Source organism: Pleurodeles waltl, chromosome 7 (genome assembly GCF_031143425.1).
Source record: "Pleurodeles waltl isolate 20211129_DDA chromosome 7, aPleWal1.hap1.20221129, whole genome shotgun sequence".
NCBI classification, from domain to species: Eukaryota; Metazoa; Chordata; class Amphibia; order Caudata; family Salamandridae; genus Pleurodeles; species Pleurodeles waltl.
The window spans coordinates 709,330,901-709,351,323 of NC_090446.1; the positions used below are offsets into that span (position 1 = coordinate 709,330,901).

Genomic DNA, 20,423 nt, shown 5'->3' on the forward strand with positions numbered 1-20,423 from the left:
GCTATCCTGAGACACTAGTGACTGATAATGGAGTTCAGTTGGTTTCGAAAGAAATGCAAAGGTTCCTTAAGTACTGCAACATCAAACATGTGACTACCTCTTTATATGAACCGCAAGAGAATGGTCAAGTGGAAAGGTTTAATCGTGTACTTAAGGATTGTATTGGATGGGCACGGAGTTTCGGGGAAGCTTGGAAGGATAAAATAAGAGAAAAATTGTGGTATTACCGTATTACTCCGCATAGTACCACAGGTGTTAGCCCATTCCGGTTATTGAGGGGTAGAGATCCTGTGTCTAAGCTTTGTCCTTGGTGGTTCAAACAGATAAGTAGCAATAGTGCTGGTGTGTTGGATGTTAAGAATATTAAAAATTACGTGAGAGGGAAGCAGGAAAAAAGCAAGGAGTCATATGATAAGAAGTGGAAGGTAAGGGAACCTATATTGCGTGTGGGTGATTGGGTCAGGGTAAGGAGGCCAGGATTTATAAGAAAAGACATGCCTAAGTTTAGTGAAGCGATGAAGGTGGTTAAGGTCTTTAATAAGAAGGTGGTTACACAGGATGGCAAAGTTTGGAATGTTAACAGACTGGCAAAGTGTCCTCCTGTACTAGATGAGGAATCTGGTTTTACTGGTTCATGGTCCGTAGTGAGTGAGAAGTCAGTTGAACCTACAGTATTTGGGTGGATGTGCTTGAGGGTGATGTCAGCGATGTGGTTGATGAAGAAGGAGGTATTGTTGAAACCGATGGTTCTGTGCATAATAGAGTTTGGGGAAGAAATGTGAGCATTGAAAGGAGTGGTATGGATAATGGGGTAGAAGTTGATTCTATTGCATCAAGAGTGAAGTATGATGGGCGCCTCAGACAGAGATCTTCTCGGTTGGTTGATTATGTATAAATATCTAAGCTATTTCGCTTTAGTCTTAGTATCAGTTTTATCATTATTAGTTTCAGGTTTGACTTTCATTATAGTTGTTATTTTGTTAAGGGGGAAAATGTGTTATATTCTGTTCATACTGTGGTCTCTTTAAAGAACACAGAAGGAGAATGTAATTACGTGGGAAGGAGGGAGTGGAATGTTGGGGGTGAACGCGGGCATTGGAAGTTGGAAACGGAACAAGACGGACGTATTTACATTTGGGAAATAAAATATAAAAAACGACCTGGTTCCTTTGTCTTCGATACAACAATTGTCCTTCAGGAAGTATCAAAGCCAAATCAACTACTTTTATGAAATTGACTGTGCCCTCCCAATATGCTTAATCTGCATATTTTGACATATATATCACTGGGAGGACATCGTGTTGAAAAATACTGTGCTTTATATTTTACAACACTTAAAACGAAACCGCCCAGGACAGAAATGATTTAATGAGGCTGAAAGATCAACTTCGGCAGAGCCAGAGAATTACAACAAACATTTATAAATGATCATCACTCTCTTAGATCTCAAATGCTTTCCAAACGTAAAAGAAAGTTGGGGTATACAGATGTGTGCCGTAAACACAGACTACACAATCCAATGCTTATGACATGGTCATTTCTTAGTTAAATGTGTATGGTCAAGGACAGCTCTCCCTTATCCTGGGCCAATATTAGTTCATGCTGTGCCATGGTTCTGAACAACAGCTGCACACTAATCACTTCAAAAAATTATCAGAGGCAGAAAACCTGGTTTGTGGCACCTGGTGTATTTAAATTCGGCAGTAGTTCTATGGCAGGCCGCAGCTTTAACACAGACAAACACTTTGGGCTTGGAGACAGGATTCCTGAAGGGTCGCTCTCTAAAGCATTGTGTTAAATGTGTTGCTGGACTCAACTGGCAGGACTTTAAGTTCTACATGCAGCTGCTTTTAAATGGAGGTCTGAGAAAGGGAATAAATCCTAGGCGTTGTATTGGTCTCCTGAGTTTTCCAGAGTTTGGAGATCAAAGAAGAGTTGACAATACCATTGGTTAACATATTATTCTAGAAGGAATAGTCTGTGAAGAAGAAGAATGCAGAAAACATTTATTGGCTGTTCCAGGGCCGGTGCATCAGAGATACTCGTTTCAGAAATGATAACAATTGCAATGTAAGGAACAATCATTCCGACTCATCTCATAAGCAATTTGGAAAAGCTTATTGGAAATCTTTACTGGCTCAGTTTAATGTCTGTAGTCTACTGAGAAAATATTAAGAGGTCATAGTATCAGCAAAAAACTTCAATTCCTCTTTCAGTGTCTCTTTTCAGAAAACAGAAAAGGATTGAATGGAACAAACATTTTTCTTAATATGAATAAAAAAAGGTCTCAAGCTGAAAAATTGCATTCTCTATAGGGGTGTAAGCAGGAATGGGATATAGGTATATGCGCCTACACAGACCTTCATTTACAATTTCTACAAGTGAAGCTTAGAGACCCAGTAGATAATGGTTAATAATGTGGTGTCCAATTAATGAATATTAGAAAAAATGGTCACAGAGTAGGAGCAACAGATGTGTCCTAACTGAGCCAAGATGTTGTCCTTAATGTAAGCAAGAGAAAATACTTTTCCCTTTGTGGAGAATCACATGTTCCAAGTTAGCTTAACAGTCACTGCTCTCCACAACTATTTAAGACATCAGAAGTTCAGAGTAATGATCGCCTTCTGTCCAGGATTTCATATTCCCAAGGATAGTCAAATGACTAAGCTCAACCTTGAGAAAACAATGGACATTATGCTACGTGGTTCTTACTAATCAGAACCCTGACAACTAACCTACAAGAGTTTGAGTAGATTAAGGGGTGAACTTAGACTCTGCCCATCACTCTGTGGTCATGTTATTTTCAAAACTGGAGAATGCATGCTATAGCAGTAAGCCAGCATTTACATTTCTAAATTCAGGAGAAGGGAAAACCTTGTGTGCTTGTCCAAAACACAAGCCTGGCCATCAGTGGGATCTCGTTCATCTCCTGTGCAAACTGGAAGAGACAGTACAAGCATTGCTATGCATGTTTTGGCCAAGTAATACAGTGGGCCCTCTCGGGGGCAGCTACTTTTCAAAAACTCTGATAATTGGGTGAGGCTCAATAGCAGTCTTACATAATCGGTTTCTGAGGTTCACAAATGCAAAATGTACAATCAAAGAAAAGGAAATGAAAAGGCAAGCAATGGTCAGCAGTACAAACAATATATTTTATGAAAAAAATAAATTTATAAATGAGGCTACCTACATGCCTTAAACTGCTAATATCACACAGTGCTCAATGAACCACTGACAATCAGCGGAGGTGCCCCTATGAGAACGGACGAGGTTTGCACCTCCGCTGGAGAGCAGGAAACATGAAAAATAAAATGGTAGTAAAACCGATTTATTACCTTTTTATTTTTCATGCTGGCAGCAGCCAAGTCAGAGGGAAGGGCAGCAGCAGGGAAAAAATAGTGTGCACTTCAGTTTAAGGTGTGCATGTCACTATGATCTGCTGTCTTGCGATGGCCAGTCTGATATGCATACTATAAACACTCTAACCCAAGCTGCCTTAGAGAGCTGGGAGGAGAGCAAGCACAGACCCCAGGTGGTTTAAGGTGTGCTGCACCAGCACGTTCGAGATAATCCTGGTGCTTCTCTCACGCTGCCTGAGCCTGGATTGGTAGAGAGGAGTTGCTAGCTGGAGCCCTGGGAGCATGTGCTGCCGAGATGAACAGGAGCACCAAGCATGAGGCAGTAGGTAAGTCAATCTTTTTATTTTTTTACAACTTCGTTTAACTCACTGGCAGGCACCGTGAGAAACTCGCAAAGCCTTCAGTCTCGACTCCAGAACTCTCAATCATGGCTCTGTAAAGGTCCACTAAAAGTCCTGTTGTAGCTATTACTATCACATTGTGTTCATAGTAACGGCTGTATTAAGTGAATGTACTACACATACAAAAAGATTGAGTGGGCATCATTTCTTAGATTATTTAATGGTTAGCAATGATGTTACCAATAGAGGTAACTTTGCTCTACCACCAATAAAGATCCGAGAAGCGGAATAAATTAAAGGCACTTAACGTATGGCTGTTACTGAGAGAATAAGGGATTTTTTGTGCTCTTTGAGTGATGGTTTGATAATCACCATGTTTTCAGCTTTACACATTAAAAGTATTTTCACCTCTGAGCATATATAAGAGGAGATCTGGGGCTGTATTAGACATAATGCCCCTGATGTTCAATGGTGCATCAGGCATGTGCATCCACTTCGTGGAGGTCAACTCACCCCTCCCTGGCCTCTACGCTATTAAAAAAGGGGCCACAGATGCTTGTGCAGCGCCTTCTGTAAAACTGATAACGCCGGTGTACATGTGGCGCCAGTGTTAGTTTCATAAGGCGTTCCTGGCTTTGCATGGGGGCGTAGAACCATGCAAATAAGAAAGTACTTTGCCTGTACATCAGTCCTCTATTACAGACAAGGACATAAAGGCAAACAGACCCTTAGGAGACACACTGCTAGTGTGCCACACAAAATTGACAAAATGTTAGTGTGCCACAAGAGGGGTGCCCTCTGGAGTGGGCAAAGGGTGGGTTCATTGAACCCCCTCAGACATCTCACGGAACAGCTTGCACGCAGCTGCTACGTCTTTCAATGAAAGCACTGCCCCCGAGCAGGAATGCAGCAGTGCGCTTGTGGCTCCTCTGGGGGGCAGTGCAGTCAAGATAACAAGGTGCAATGTCCGAGTCTCCCGCTGGTGCAACTTTTGAAAGGTGCATCTGGCGCAAACCTGGACACTGCGCCGGTTTTGTAATTCGGGTCAAGTTGATTTAGGCCCTCTCCTTTGTAATGAATGCAGGGTAGTGCCAAATTATGATTTATGATAAATAAAAAAGTGGAAGGAAAACTATAAAAGAAATCGAAAGACTGCTGCATAATGAAGGGGTAAAATGATAACTTGGTATTAATTGTGTCAGATAGTCACTTGGAACCTTCATCGGATTGCCAAAGCCAAGAAGGTGATGTTGCATATGGCTCAGTATTTCACTGGGATTTTCAATTAAAAAGCGTCATGCAAAGCTTTGTCACTGTGTCATGTTAAAAATGATGGGAGGCATAGCGCAAAAGACTTGAAAAGAGACATTAAATAGAGAAGCTCATACACAGGTAAGTGAATGAGGTAAACAAAAAGAGGGACACAGAGATGAAGAGAATAAAAGACAGCAAAAGAGAGAAAGATAAACAGAAAGAGAGCGAGCGACGTTTGATTTCCAGTTGCAGCCTATCAACAAATAACAGTATCAGAGACATGACAATCGCCAACTGGAACGTGGAGAAGATGGTGTATACTTAAGGATTTTGGAAGCAAGCACAAGCATATGATAACTCCTGTATTTGAGGACAAGTCATTATATGCTCTTTGATCCGATTTGTGAAATGACCATTATTACAAACTGTTGCTCACTGAAATGAAAAATGAAAAACAGAGTCTGGTCAGTCACTAACCACCTACAACAGTCTTACTGGTGTCATTTGAATACAATGTAGGAGTCCAAACCACCACTACTCCCTTTGAAGAGCTCCCCTTAGGTGTTCTGCCATGGATCATCATGGAAGACTCACTAACGTGAAACACTAGGTGAGAGAATTGTGCAGCCTTTAATTTTAAGCTCTTACACTTCCGGCGATCAGCTTTGGAAAAGGAGCCACAGATATACAGGATTTCATTGCAGTGACTAGAGTACACCGCTAGGGGCAAACAATATTTCTCTAAAAAAAATCTTTGTTCTTGGATGCATATTTGTTTCCTTCCCTCCTAACACATCTGTGAAAAAAGAGTTGTTTTCTGTTGTTGATGTGCAGATGTGTTAAACATGTGAGAGTCGCTGGTCGATGTCAGATCATATTTAAAGTTACGCTGTCTTTATTTTATAGTATTATTCTGACGTTCTGAATCTACAAAGATATGCTAAATAGTACGCATCGGACATATTGGAAATGTGTGATCACAAAACGTTGTCTTGTCCATTCACTCGGAAAAAGAACGAACGGCGAATGATAAATTTTATTAAAAGACAGTGCCAGCTTTTAAACAGTTGGGAAGTCGTGGTGAGGAGTTCAATTTTCCCTATTGTGTGTGTCTATTTTGTAGCAACGTCTCTCAAAATAAAATATCTGCAGTTTATAATAACACACGTGGCATTCACACATTCACTGAAAATGAATTCTTCCTTCAAAACAATAAACGTCATAGAATAACCCTCTTCCCAGAAGTCAGCCTTAAAACGTTTCAGAAATGAGACCTCCCACAGTCCTGTCAAAGCATTCCAAAATTAAAATTCAGACGTTTACTAGTTGATTAAAATAACAGATCGCAATTAAAATTCTGCAATGAAAGTAAAGTTTACTAGCTCATTGAACACTAAATTTGATTCGTTTTACTTCGTTAGAAAGTGCTAATAGAGTGAATAAATAGTAGCAAAGTACATATTATCCCAAATTGTAGTGTAAACCATGAAATGGATCGAAGACGAACTGGGTAGTGCTCAATGTACAGTTCCAATAACAAGTAAGGGAGCATAAAATGTACAAGAAGGACTGTCAAGAAAAAATAAACTTTAATATGCAACATAACATTTTAATTTAGCACAGCTTGATAGTTACATCCAGAGAAAAAACGATATACCTAAAAGGCATCAAATAGAGGTGGTATGGCAGCCAGTAATAACAGAAGGCAAACTTAGAAAGCCATAAACTTCCAGGTCGCACACAAAGTACAAGGACCCGTGCACAGAGTTGATAACTATGTAAGAGGAACTAGCTAAAAAAAAAACTATTTGCACCAACTTGTTGAAGCAACAATGACGACTAGCAAGAATAATCAAATTTAGCATCTCAAAACTAGCTGGATTACTCACATAAAATAATAGAAAGAACAATAACCTGTTTATAGACAACCTAAAATATTTGCAGACAGGATAAATAAACACCAATACTCCAATATCATGCTCGCAATAAATTAAAGGATAAATATAGATCTTACAGGTGCTAAAGGCCATCTAATGTTTAATAAAGTCATCACAGGCGGCCGAGGAAAAGCTGAAATCTCATTATTTCCTGGATGGACTAGCTAAAGAGTTTGATAGGATAGGATAGTCAAGGAACATCAAATATTTATAACTGTACAACAGAGACTCAATCATCATACAATAATGAAACAAAGGCAAGATAAGCGCTGCCTAAACACCACAAGGGCGTATCACCCCCAACGTAGAAGCAGTAAGGTATTTAACCCTCAAAAACTGTATTAACTGCCAGATAACTTGCACTTGTTGTTGCTGAATTAAATACAACTATATAATAAAATTCAGGACTTCTTAAGAAGCAACTACAATTAGTTCTCCAATTACAGTAAAATGGATATCGTTTTGACAAATGTTGAAAAGCAACGTCTGAAAAGTAAAGGCTGCACTTCACTAACAATTATAGGACTTAACCAGGAGAGAATGTGTAAAACATAAAAGTGCTGCAGCCACACACAAATCCATGTCTGAAAATATTACCAAAAATCGACAGGAGTAAACAATTGAGGAGAGTTCTTTGGTAATCCTTATATGTACGTTTTGAATCAAGATGATATACCTGCTGTAAACCATTTGGATGTTTAAAAAACATACACTACTACATACTTCTCAGATAATTTACAAAAACAGTGATTTCCCAGATTATACATTCCTATTGCTGGAAGACAAACACGCATACGGAAATCACAACTAATCCATTGACATATTTAACCTCAAAAGGACCACATATATTGAGGGCACTAAATTATGAAAACGAGAGGTCTAGCTACACTTTCATCATCCAACGTGTACAGCCATTCCCCAAAATGGAAAGCAAGTGAACCAGCTAAACAGAAGACCTAACCATTCAAGGAACTGAAGCAATGAAAAAACACAGCAACTGCATAGCAGACATAGTTGAAAATACGATCCACCTTTGAACCGAAATGGACAAAAGATTGACTGGGCAAAGGACAATTACAACTCATATAAAAAATTTTAAAAAATATAACGGCAGCTCAAGGTATTCGCCAGTGTCTAAAACGGTTTGCAGTGTACAAATAAAAAAAACAGAAAAACAGATAATAGTGGTTTTCCGCAATCTTAAAACCGGTTTCTTGATATCAAGTGATAGGACTACAAAAAATGTAGACAACAAAAGCAGCTCGTCTCATCCATCGGAGAATTATTTTAGCATTTTAACACAATATCAAACAAGCAATAGAATCGTGACTGCAGAATTACAGGGATACTGTAATCCCGTTAGCAGCCACAAAAACAAACATAGCTGTAAATGACAAAATCACAAAAAAGGAAAGGACTAATCATTTAAAGCTTAACATGATAACATGAACAGGTTGCTCCTAGAGTTGACAACACAGGAACAAGAGTGGTTAGCCATGTATTACAAAGAGCACTAACGGCAAATGTAAGGTCATGCTTAAACATTAGAAATACTTTCCATGACTCTGGAATGAGGTTAGGTCTTGCAAAGTCATTTTTATCAAACAAACCTCAGCTTAGAAATAGTAACACCACTAATGATTAAGGGTATATGGAAGTATGACGTTGGAGTGGCAATAGTTTATAGGAAACTTTACCGCTTGAGCAGACACAAATTATTTCATGTTCACAGAAGAAAAGGATGTTCCATTCCAACTCATGTGGCGAAGCTACAGCTTTCCAGATTTCAAAACCACCAACAGAGATTTCACCCTAGTAGCATATCATGGCATGGTTTGTTTAATTACTCTCTGACATGACTCCTGCCTTTTTAAACTTGAGATTGCTAGCTTTCATGGCTTTGGTGAATGAATACCAATAAATAGTTATAATATGCATCTGAAGCGCTTCACCTGGAAGTCTTCCTGACGCAATGATATCAGGATCCAGTTTGTACGTGTCCTGCAACCGCATCAAAGCTTTGGCTGCTCCCATCTCATCTTCTTCACTTGGAAAGAACTGACGCTGAACAGTAAGGTTGGCAATGAATCCTTTGGAAACAAAAATTACAAAATAATTTGTACCTATTAAGTGCAAGGTAGCAACCAGCAGTTAAACTCTTGTTTAACACAGTCATGTTACGTAGCTCATGCTGGAAACATAATCCAACTTCTTTTGTAATACATTTATTTGGTACATACTTTATAGATCATATTTTCACGTAAGTTACTCAACAATTCCCTCCCCTAAGCTCTGCCACTGGGTCCCAAGCAACAGCATTTGTGAAGCTAGCCAATAAGGTAAGACTACCTATAACAACCTAAGACCAGTCAATAAATATGGCTCTAATGACAAGGATCCTGCTATACACTACATGCATTACAAACATCTCATATAGTTACAGCTGATCATGGCAGAGTAGTCCCTGAAGCAGAATATTTGGGTAAATTACCAGCAGTTACTAGCAGAGCTTCTAGTAATTTTAGACAATTGGTGTGCATGGTGGGGGCACAAGTTATAGTTATCTTGGGCCACGAGTTATAGTTACCGGAGGTAACTCTAACTATAACTGGTGAATTTCTCTGGTTTCTGACATTTAAAATGTTAGCCCAACTAAAACGTCCCTGTAACCTTTGTTTTTTTAAATTAGTATATATATATATATATATATATATATATATATATATATATATATAAAAAATCCTCAATAAATGGAACAATAGCCATCCAACGGCTGCGCCAATCCCGCAAATTAGATCCAGACCATTGGAGAAACGTCGCACTCAGCAAGGCCGTGTAGAATTCATAAAATTTTTATTAAATATTAAGGTTTTTACAGAGTCCTGAAAAGAAATGTCAACGCGTTTTGGCAGAACGCCTTCAACTGGACAAAAAAATATATATATATATATTATAATCCTCAACAGATGGAACGATTACCATCCGACGGCTGCACCAATCCCTTGGTTCAATCCTGACCATAAAAGCGAAGTCAGATTCAACAATGCTGAATTGAATTATTTCGAATGTATTCCTTGAAATGGTTACACAGAGTCCTGCAGTGAAATGTCGACGCGTTTCGGCAAAGCGCCTTCTACTGGACAAATCCGGCCAAGAAACCGGCACCATATATGTACACAAGTTAAAATCCATCATTTGTTTTCCTTGCATTGTAGTGTGATCTACTGCAGCAGCCATCTTAAAACATGCAACAACATAAATACAATCAATATATCTGTGCCCAATTTTGACACAGCAATGTTAGCATAAACTACTTTCGATAGTCTAAACATTAAAACATTGTATCTTCCACACATATTTCATGATTATATGAAGCATATCCATAATTTAGTATAAAGGAGACTTGACAAAAAATTGATTAAGAATTACAAATTTAAAAATTAAGAATGATAATAATTGACAATCAATTGTATGTCTTATTGGTATATTTGCCTAATGTATGGCTATGTCCTTGCAAGTAATTCTATCATCATTATCTTTATATCATGCCAAAATTGGTATTATGAGGAACTTGCATTATTGTACTTATTTGGCCAGTGTCATCAATTTCTTCTGGTCATCAATTTTCAATCTAATTTATCAAATATTTGTAAAATGTATTCTCCGATATTGGTTTTTGTATATAAATATTTTAAATACTTCCGACAATTTGAGTATAAATATCTCAAATATTTTAAATATTATAATGTAAAATATTATAAAATATTATAAATTATTCATACATACAGACCAATCAACAAAATAACTATTATTATATAATTCAGTGTCGAAGAAAGACAACCATCACATTTAAAATTCTTGCAATAAGTAAGATCTTAATCATTATTAAATGAAAAATCTAAAACCAATTGTAAATTGACGAATGCAATAAAATATACACAACCGATTGCAATATCTAGCTAAACCATATTGGAATTTGTGTCTTCTGTATAGTATATATATTTAATGTCGATCCATGATGTAGCCCCTATATGTAATCATCTAGTTCACTGAACCATGGATTTACCTTATTATTTCATAATGTCATACGTAGACAACATGGAAGAGATACATTTATTATGTAAAGTTGATCTATTCTATTGTAATCTATATTGTAGAAATGTAATTAATGCATGTATATAAGATGGAAATGGGAAAAGGCCTCAGGCTAAAGTGCAAAGTGCTAATTAGAAAAAACTACTTCTATATTAAATTATGTGTCTATACATGGTGAAAAACAGTGATAAATACTTATATCTATATATCAACTTGTCTATGGATATCAATTTCAAAAGGAAGAGAAAATCTAAAAAGGTAAAAATTTGAAAACATTTTGAAAAAATCTACACAAGTTTCAATAAGGGATAGATACATATTTCTGTAAATTCTGCAAAATCACATATATCATTTATATCGTTAAAATTACCCCTTATAAACAGCAGTTGTAAAGATCACATTATATCCACAATTCAATATAAGCAAAGTTTCACAACACATCAGACCCCTCTACTAATATTTTATAAATGCCATAAACAATCTATACTTTATCTTAGATGAACATGTAATTCAGCATCAAGATTATGACCCCAGGGAGATTCAGAACCAAGTAATAAAATCATCTTGGATTCCATTTGTCTAAGCTCCGATGTTCTATCACCAGCCCTAGGATTATTTTTAATAGATTTGATACCATAAAATGATAATGTGCAGGAATCCCCTTTATGTGTATCCCGGAAATGTTTGGCCAGGGGATATGTTCTATCTTGATTTTTAATGGCTCTAAAATGTTGTAAAAATCTAACTTTTAGCTTGTGGATGGCACTGCCAATGTATTTTTTATGACATCCACATTCAACAACATAAACCACAAATTCAGTATCACACGTAATGCGATCCTTGATGTCACAGTAGCGACCATCAAATGTTTGATATCTTTGAATATTTTGTGCATACTTGCATGCCTTACAGTGGCCACACTTCCAAAATCCCAAATTTTTTTTGCTCAACCAGGATGTCTTTTCTTTTGTAGAGAAAAAGCTTCTAGTTAGATGATCCCCTAGTGAGGGAGCCTTACGAAAAGTTATGGATGGATGTGGACCAATACTTTCCCTGATATTGGGATCATTCTGTAGGATGTGCCAATTCTTCTGAAGTATGGTTTTCATAGAGCCATGTTGTTGGTTATATTGCAAAAATATTCTAGGGGACGACTGTTTTGTCTCACTATTTTTGGGTATGTTGTTGAAGAGTAACTCATCTCTGCCTTTGTTTTTGACTCTGTTCTGTGCATCCATCAAAATTTTGAGAGGATATCCTCTATTTAGAAATCTTTCCATCATATTCCTGATTTCCAAATCATATCTACTCTCATCTGAACAAATTCTGCGAGCCCGCAGAAACTAGCTATAAGGTATACTCCATTTTAATGTCGTGGGATGCCCACTGTTGGCATGCAGAATAGAATTGCATGCTGTGGGTTTGCGATATATGGTGGTCTCTAACCGATCATTCCTCACTTCTAGTAAGACATCTAGAAATTCAATAGTCTTTCTACTATAGGTGGCTTCCAAATAGATGTTAAATGGATTATCATTTAATATATTTATATATTCCAACAATGACTGGTCAGTGCCATCCCAAATAATGAAAAGTTCATCAATATATCGCACCCACAACACGACCCTGTTCATGTAGATGTTATTGTTTTCAGACCATGCCACCTCTTTCTCCCACCAGCCCATATATAGATTGGCCTAAGTGTGAGCAAAGGAAGCCCCCATAGCCGTCCCTTGTTTTTGTAAAAAACAATCATTGTCAAATAGGAACAGGGTATGGGTTAAACAAAATTGCAACATGGATAGAAGCATGTCTGTATGTTCAAGAAATTCAATAGGTCGTGTTTGTAGAAAGTATCTACATGCTTGTAACCCATACTGATGTTTAATAGAGGTATACAAAGAGGCCACATCCATGGTGACCATTAAATAATCTTTATGGCATGGAATGTTATGTATCTTAGCCAGGAAATCATTGGTGTCACATAAATAAGATGGTAATTCAGTGACAAAGGTCCATAGAAACAGGTCCAAATATCTCGAGTATTTTCTAGCAGCGACTGGTTCATACGGACTATAGGTCTGCCTGGGGGATGTGATTTATTCTTATGGATTTTTGGCAGAAAGTAAATACATGGAATTTTGGGGTGATCAATCTTTAAATATGTAAACTCATCATAATCAATAAGTTGTTTGGTGTGCCATTCTTTGAGCATCTCATGATACGTCACTTGATATTGAATTATGGGATTAGTCCGCAGCTTATCAGAATGATCTATATTCATCAATTGTCGGTAAGCTTCTTTGGTGTATTCGCATGTGTCCATAATAACGATGTTACCGCTCTTATCAGAGGGCTTAATGATAATGGACGTGTTGGTTCTCAGTACACTTAGGTCTTTCCAGTCTTGTTGTGTAAAGTTGGATCTATTTGTTATTTTGGATGGAACTTTCATGCGGAATTTATCAATGTCGCCTATTACCAGCTCATGAAAAATATCAATCAAATTTCCACTTGGTAATGGTGGATTGAATCTGCTCGACGATTTTAGATGACTGGTATCGTGAAAGTTAGTGGCAAACCCCATCACATTAAGCGTAGAGATGTTGATGTCTGTTTGATCATATGTCGAGCATTCAAATTCATTGCTTTCCTTAGCTAGATCATTAATGGCCATCAATTCTGTACTATTCGCAATATTAAATCCTGAAACTGGAGCCCTACTTGTTGCATTATCTACAGAAAGATTTTTATCCTTGTTCGAAAAATGTTTAATTAAACGTAATTTACAAACAAATTTGTAGAGCTCAATCTGTGTACTGACATAGTCCCATTGGACATTGGGACAGAAGCTTAATCGTAAATCAAGTATTCATATTTGATTATCTGTAAGGATGCTGTTGGAGATGTTAACAACAGTACTCGAGTGATTCGAACTGCTGGAGGAATGAGGATTCAATCCTATTCCTTGTATTGATTGCTTCTTCCTCTTGCCCCGCCTCGTCTTCCGCTTCCTCTGCCACGTCTGCGATTTTGGCCAGGGGGCGGCGTGACCATTTGCATAAGACGCATCTCCCCCTGAAAATCCAATTTATTGCGTGGTGCCTCATCTTCAGAGAAGAGCTATCATCAGCGGACATATGATGTACGGCAACTTCTGCTCCACTCTTTGACACATCTTTAGTTCTTACACTATCATATTTCCGAGCAAAAGTATAGATTCTTCCATGTTCATAATCAAGTTTGTCTCTATTGAACTTGTGTGCTTTACGTAATTTGATTTCCTCTTCCTTATTTTTAATTAGTTCTTCCATTTTGGTTAACTGATTGGAGACTTCTTGTTGATTGGCTATTTTCTCTAAATCTTTAGTTAGTTGCTCAATTTTAGTGATTTGTTCATCCATTCGCCTTTTAGCCTGGGTAATTAAAGTTCCCATAAGTTTGATGGAACAATCTGCTGTTTGGGTTCTCCACTCCTCCAGCAAATCCGGATCCACGTCACCTAATGTGGGCAGTATTAAAATGCGAAGGCCCCTTGGCACTCTGCCACTTCAATGCACTTAGTCAATGATGTCATCTCCCACCATTTTTTGAGTTCCGAAATGCGTGCTTTCTCTAACTGATTGCTAATGCTGGAGGTAGTGTGAATCTGAACCCCTGGAGGTCCATTGCTAATCTTGGTGTTATTAAACAATTCGGCTGCTGCTTGTTCCCACAGCCTTCTCCGTTCAGCCATAATTACGGTAAACACGAACAACCCAGGTTATGCGATCAAAAATAATATTCTATTTATAGCCACTGAACAATGGAAGAACCAAGAAGAGTAAACGAATCTAAAAAACAGGACGCTGTGTCAGTAACCACCAGTGATAAACTGGATACTCTGTATCATAATGATCCGTTATTGCAAATGGATTCTATACTCGTAACAATGTATCTGGAGAAAGCCGTATTTCAAACACTGACGTTTACTTTGTCTGTTGTTTGTTTTCCGGGCCCTGTGCCAATTTAGAATGCGATAATGAAAACCTGATATTTAGTAGCCGAACTTAACAGAGGAATGAAACCTCCAACCCGTAGGCGTTCTCCAACCCCCCTAGAAGAAAGCAACAATCCTACCATGCCAGAACGGCAAAGTTCTCATCCGGTTAAAAGTGGCACGGTGCTGCATGTAAATCGCTCATCAAATTTCTCCGGTAGAAAATGTCACGCGCACTCAGACGGCTTGCCAGCCGTATCGTGTACCAGAGACCACATAATAAATAATCCTCAACAGATGGAACGATTACCATCCGACGGCTGCACCAATCCCTTGGTTCAATCCCGACCATAAAAGCGAAGTCAGATTCAACAATGCTGAATTGAATTATTTCGAATTTATTCCTTGAAATGGTTACACAGAGTCCTGCAGTGAAATGTCGACACGTTTCGGCAAAGCGCCTTCTACTGGACAAATCCGGCCAAGAAACTAAAACGTCCCTGTAACCTTTGTTTTTTTTAAATAGTATATATATATATATATATATATATATATATATATATATATATATATATACATACAGGGAGTGCAGAATTATTAGGCAAATGAGTATTTTGACCACATCATCCTCTTTATGCATGTTGTCTTACTCCAAGCTGTATAGGCTCGAAAGCCTACTACCAATTAAGCATATTAGGTGATGTGCATCTCTGTAATGAGAAGGGGTGTGGTCTAATGACATCAACACCCTATATCAGGTGTGCATAATTATTAGGCAACTTCCTTTCCTTTGGCAAAATGGGTCAAAAGAAAGACTTGACAGGCTCAGAAAAGTCAAAAATAGTGAGATATCTTGCAGAGGGATGCAGCACTCTTAAAATTGCAAAGCTTCTGAAGCGTGATCATCGAACAATCAAGCGTTTCATTCAAAATAGTCAACAGGGTCGCAAGAAGCGTGTGGAAAAACCAAGGCGCAAAATAACTGCCCATGAACTGAGAAAAGTCAAGCGTGCAGCTGCCACGATGCCACTTGCCACCAGTTTGGCCATATTTCAGAGCTGCAACATCACTGGAGTGCCCAAAAGCACAGGGTGTGCAATACTCAGAGACATGGCCAAGGTAAGAAAGGCTGAAAGACGACCACCACTGAACAAGACACACAAGCTGAAACGTCAAGACTGGGCCAAGAAATATCTCAAGACTGATTTTTCTAAGGTTTTATGGACTGATGAAATGAGAGTGAGTCTTGATGGGCCAGATGGATGGGCCCGTGGCTGGATTGGTAAAGGGCAGAGAGCTCCAGTCAGACTCAGACGCCAGCAAGGTGGAGGTGGAGTACTGGTTTGGGCTGGTATCATCAAAGATGAGCTTGTGGGGCCTTTTCGGGTTGAGGATGGAGTCAAGCTCAACTCCCAGTCCTACTGCCAGTTCCTGGAAGACACCTTCTTCAAGCAGTGGTACAGGAAGAAGTCTGCATCCTTCAAGAAAAACATGATTTTCATGCAGGACAATGCTCCATCACACGCGTCCAAGTACTCCACAGTGTGGCTGGCAAGAAAGGGTATAAAAGAAGGAAATCTAATGACATGGCCTCCTTGTTCACCTGATCTGAACCCCATTGAGAACCTGTGGTCCATCATCAAATGTGAGATTTACAAGGAGGGAAAACAGTACACCTCTCTGAACAGTGTCTGGGAGGCTGTGGTTGCTGCTGCACGCAATGTTGATGGTGAACAGATCAAAACACTGACAGAATCCATGGATGGCAGGCTTTTGAGTGTCCTTGCAAAGAAAGGTGGCTATATTGGTCACTGATTTGTTTTTGTATGTCAGAAATGTATATTTGTGAATGTTGAGATGTTATATTGGTTTCACTGGTAATAATAAATAATTGAAATGGGTATATATTTGTTTTTTGTTAAGTTGCCTAATAATTATGCACACCTGATATAGGGTGTTGATGTCATTAGACCACACCCCTTCTCATTACAGAGATGCACATCACCTAATATGCTTAATTGGTAGTAGGCTTTCGAGCCTATACAGCTTGGAGTAAGACAACATGCATAAAGAGGATGATGTGGTCAAAATACTCATTTGCCTAATAATTCTGCACTCCCTGTATATATATATGGAAAATGTCACTTACCCAGCTACACATGCCATCGAACATATATCTGTATCTCGACTTCAAGCAATTGGCATTGTTCCTCTCTTTGAAATGCCACTTTGTCATGTATGTGTTTCACCAGCTGTGCCTTGAAAGCACTGATGATTCTACAGAACGTTTATGGAGCACATTCAGTACCAAATGTATCTGTAAAAGAAATGGTACTGTACTCTTGATGCAATGCCTTATATTTGGCCTTTTTGTACAATGTTGAATAAGTGCTGTGATGAAGCCCATTGTATGGTTAATGCAATACCGATTATTCCATGTACAGATGCACAATCCTCTATGTTCCACTAAGGCTAAAACGTGCCTAGTGGTGCTTGGCACCCGGTGCAGACAGAACATGATGTACCAGTTCGGGCACAAGTCCTTCTTTTAGGGTGAGACCAAGACGTATTTGCTTACAATGGCACAGACAACATTAAAACGAAGGAGTGAAATGCCAACCAAATGGATTCCCCAGGGATAATGAAACATTTTCTCAAAGATTGCAACTCATCATTTCAGGTTGCCTTTCGTAAAAGACTCTGACATGTATCACTTATCTCTTTATGTAGGACTCAGTTCTGAGGAAACATATTGACAACGATTTTGCACACTGCCCAGCATACATTTTCATTGTACAAAAGCATTAAAAAGTTTATTTTAAAAAAATGATTTAAGCCATCGTAATTGTGCAACTAACATTTACTTATTTCAACCTTTTGAAAATCTGTGTCTTCACATCCTGTTCTCTACGGCATATGCATCAACCAACTGACCAACAACACACCATACAAGGAAATGGCTCCGTTAGCCTATCAACTAACTAAACTGAGTATGATACATAAGGCAGGTTTGGCTTGGGAAAGGAAAAACGGTGTATTTAGGATCCTTAAACATATTGCATTGCTACAAAAATACAACAGTACAACACAAAAATCAATGACGAAAAGACATATTTAATCTCGTAAACCACAAAAAATGCCCAGCAGCATGCCTTCATTTTAAAGGAAACGATCGACCTAAACCCTAAAACACTGCTAAGTTGTTAATAAGCCAAAAAAGCCTGCCTTTTCTGCCAAGAAGGCTGCAGCATAACATTTTCCAAAGAAGAAACTATTCCAACATATGATGCAAATGTTGGCCTGAGTCTTTTTAATAGGCTTGAGAAAAGCATGAAGAACACTGAGAGCATGCACAACAGTCCGGAGGAGATCATTTCGCTTCCTCCCCCTTTTCCACGTCCTGGACTCCAAGAGAAACACGTCCAGGGTAAAAGGGGACAACTGGCCAGAGTAGCAGTGAGGTAGCAGGGTCTGCCCACGCCTCCCCACGCAGGCAGGGACGTGTTTCTGCTTAATTACCCCTCACATTCTTCACTACATTGGACTCCATCAAACATAAATATGGCAGCACTGTTTATTCATCAGTCGGATGGCAAATGTGAACTGTGGGTAAATGTTTGCAAATCTTTACATCAATTCTGCTTTTCTGCTTTTCGTTATGTGTTGCTAAGAGCACAAACAACATTGGGAAGGTCAACTGGTTTGATTTCCTGTGTAAATGTGTGCAGACAGCATTACTGCTCGACTCTGCTGGCGCGTGAAACCCAGACCTCTTAGCTTGCCTATGCTTATTTGTTAGTGTATTAGTGATGCAGCAGTCCCACAGAATAAAAGCAAGTCCTGACAAAAAAATAAAAATGCCTGCTGCAGAGAAAAACAGTACAAAACTTGATTTGATTCTGTTTCTCTAAACAAAGCGTATAGGACATGAATAATTTAATTTAAGATGGTCAGTGTAACATCAAACTGTCAATAACACGAGGTGAGAGAAATACTTTGTGGGAAGCCAAAGCTCATTCGGCCACTCTAAAGAATTGGTAACAGGTAATGGATTCGGCTGGCCCATCAAACCCGACCTAAAAGAGGGTCAAAGCTGTCACAAAACGAGATCATTAACCCCAACGTAGTATCTCACATTGGGAATAGTGGAGAATGTTGTTTTGACGAGAAATATAAGGCCTTAATGGGCAAATACCAACATATACATGAGTTTAATGCAAACATGCTTGCAGCATCCGCTTCCTAAAATGCAGAGCAATCAGTATTGGTCACAGAGGGTCAGAGCGATGCTATATTCTCAAGACTACCTCCAACTATGTTGGTGGTTCCCATTTCATGTAAGGGTAACTTTCCACATCAAATGAGTAGGTATGCACAGGGCTGAAGATGTGGAGCTCTCAATAACAAGTCTCTTCTGCATGGAGGGGTTCCAAGTGAAATGACAATGAGAGTGACGGTCGTGCTGTGTATGGCATAGAAGGCTCTTCATTACGGAGTCATACTCCATCCTCAAACATGCCATCCTGCTCCATTTGCTAACAGACTTCTGTTCTCTGTCCCACTGGAAGGCGACGGCAATTAGCTTCACTATCAGTGGAAGCAGGACAGGCATGACACATGCTGGCATCAGCTCTCAGCCCCAAGTGAAATACCCCATCTGTCAAGGGCCTGCACAGACAAGGGGCAAAGCAGGTAAATGGTTGTTGACCGCGCCCAACTGTTATCTGCATCACTTTACCTCCACTGCGCCTGCACAGACTCAAGGGAGACAGAAAGCGTGGCAACAGCAATCTGTCACTGGTAATTAGACCATGTTTGGGTCCCATTAGTCCCTGTAGGGTACTGGTGGGACAGTGCCAGCCCATTCACTTTTTCACAGCTGGATTTTTCAGTGATCTGACATAATAGAGAACAACAAACCTAAATTTGCACTGATCTTACTTCAGAGCTGTGAGAACCCTAGCTTTAAATGTGGTGCGACTGATAGAGCCTTCGAGGGAAGCCAAGGAAGACAAGAGAGACGTGCTTCTTGATCCTTGTCATCAGACTTTGTGCGGTGAGCTCCACATAGCCACATTGCGTTACTGGAAAACAATTCCTCCATCATCAATGACATAACACCTGACAGGCGTAGGAGACTCGTGTGCAATCAAGGATTTACTTGACAAGCCTCATTGGTCAATGACACTGCTGTGCATGGAAAGGAAGGAATGCATCTGTTTTTTTATGTTTGTTATACTTTTGCTGAACACAGATAAAGTGAATTCAGGTACCCGAGCACTCCACCACATCTTGAGGCCTTATTTACTAGGATTTGCAGCTACATGCCTTGCAAATAGCAAAGCTCAAGGGTTATTGGGGGAACAATGTTAATAAAGAACTGTTCTGATCCCTTTCCTTTGCATTTGAAGCCAGGGCACAGGCGCTGCCTCACCCCAAGGCAGTTATGGGATGCAGC

General features: G+C 39.1%; 1 protein-coding gene across 7 annotated transcripts in view; it reads right to left on the bottom strand.

Annotated features, from left to right (window-relative positions):
- The window catches only part of P4HA2 (prolyl 4-hydroxylase subunit alpha 2), a 229,491-nt gene that overhangs the window by 128,101 nt on the left and 80,967 nt on the right, over positions 1-20,423 (bottom strand). For all 7 annotated transcript variants that reach the window (XR_011205596.1, XM_069244745.1, XM_069244746.1 and 4 more), the window contains one exon: positions 8,844-8,981. Coding sequence is in view for 6 of the 7 variants with exons in the window: in XM_069244745.1 (XP_069100846.1) it covers positions 8,844-8,981 (138 nt within the window). In the remaining variant the exon portion in view is untranslated. The remainder of the gene's footprint in view (positions 1-8,843; positions 8,982-20,423) is intronic.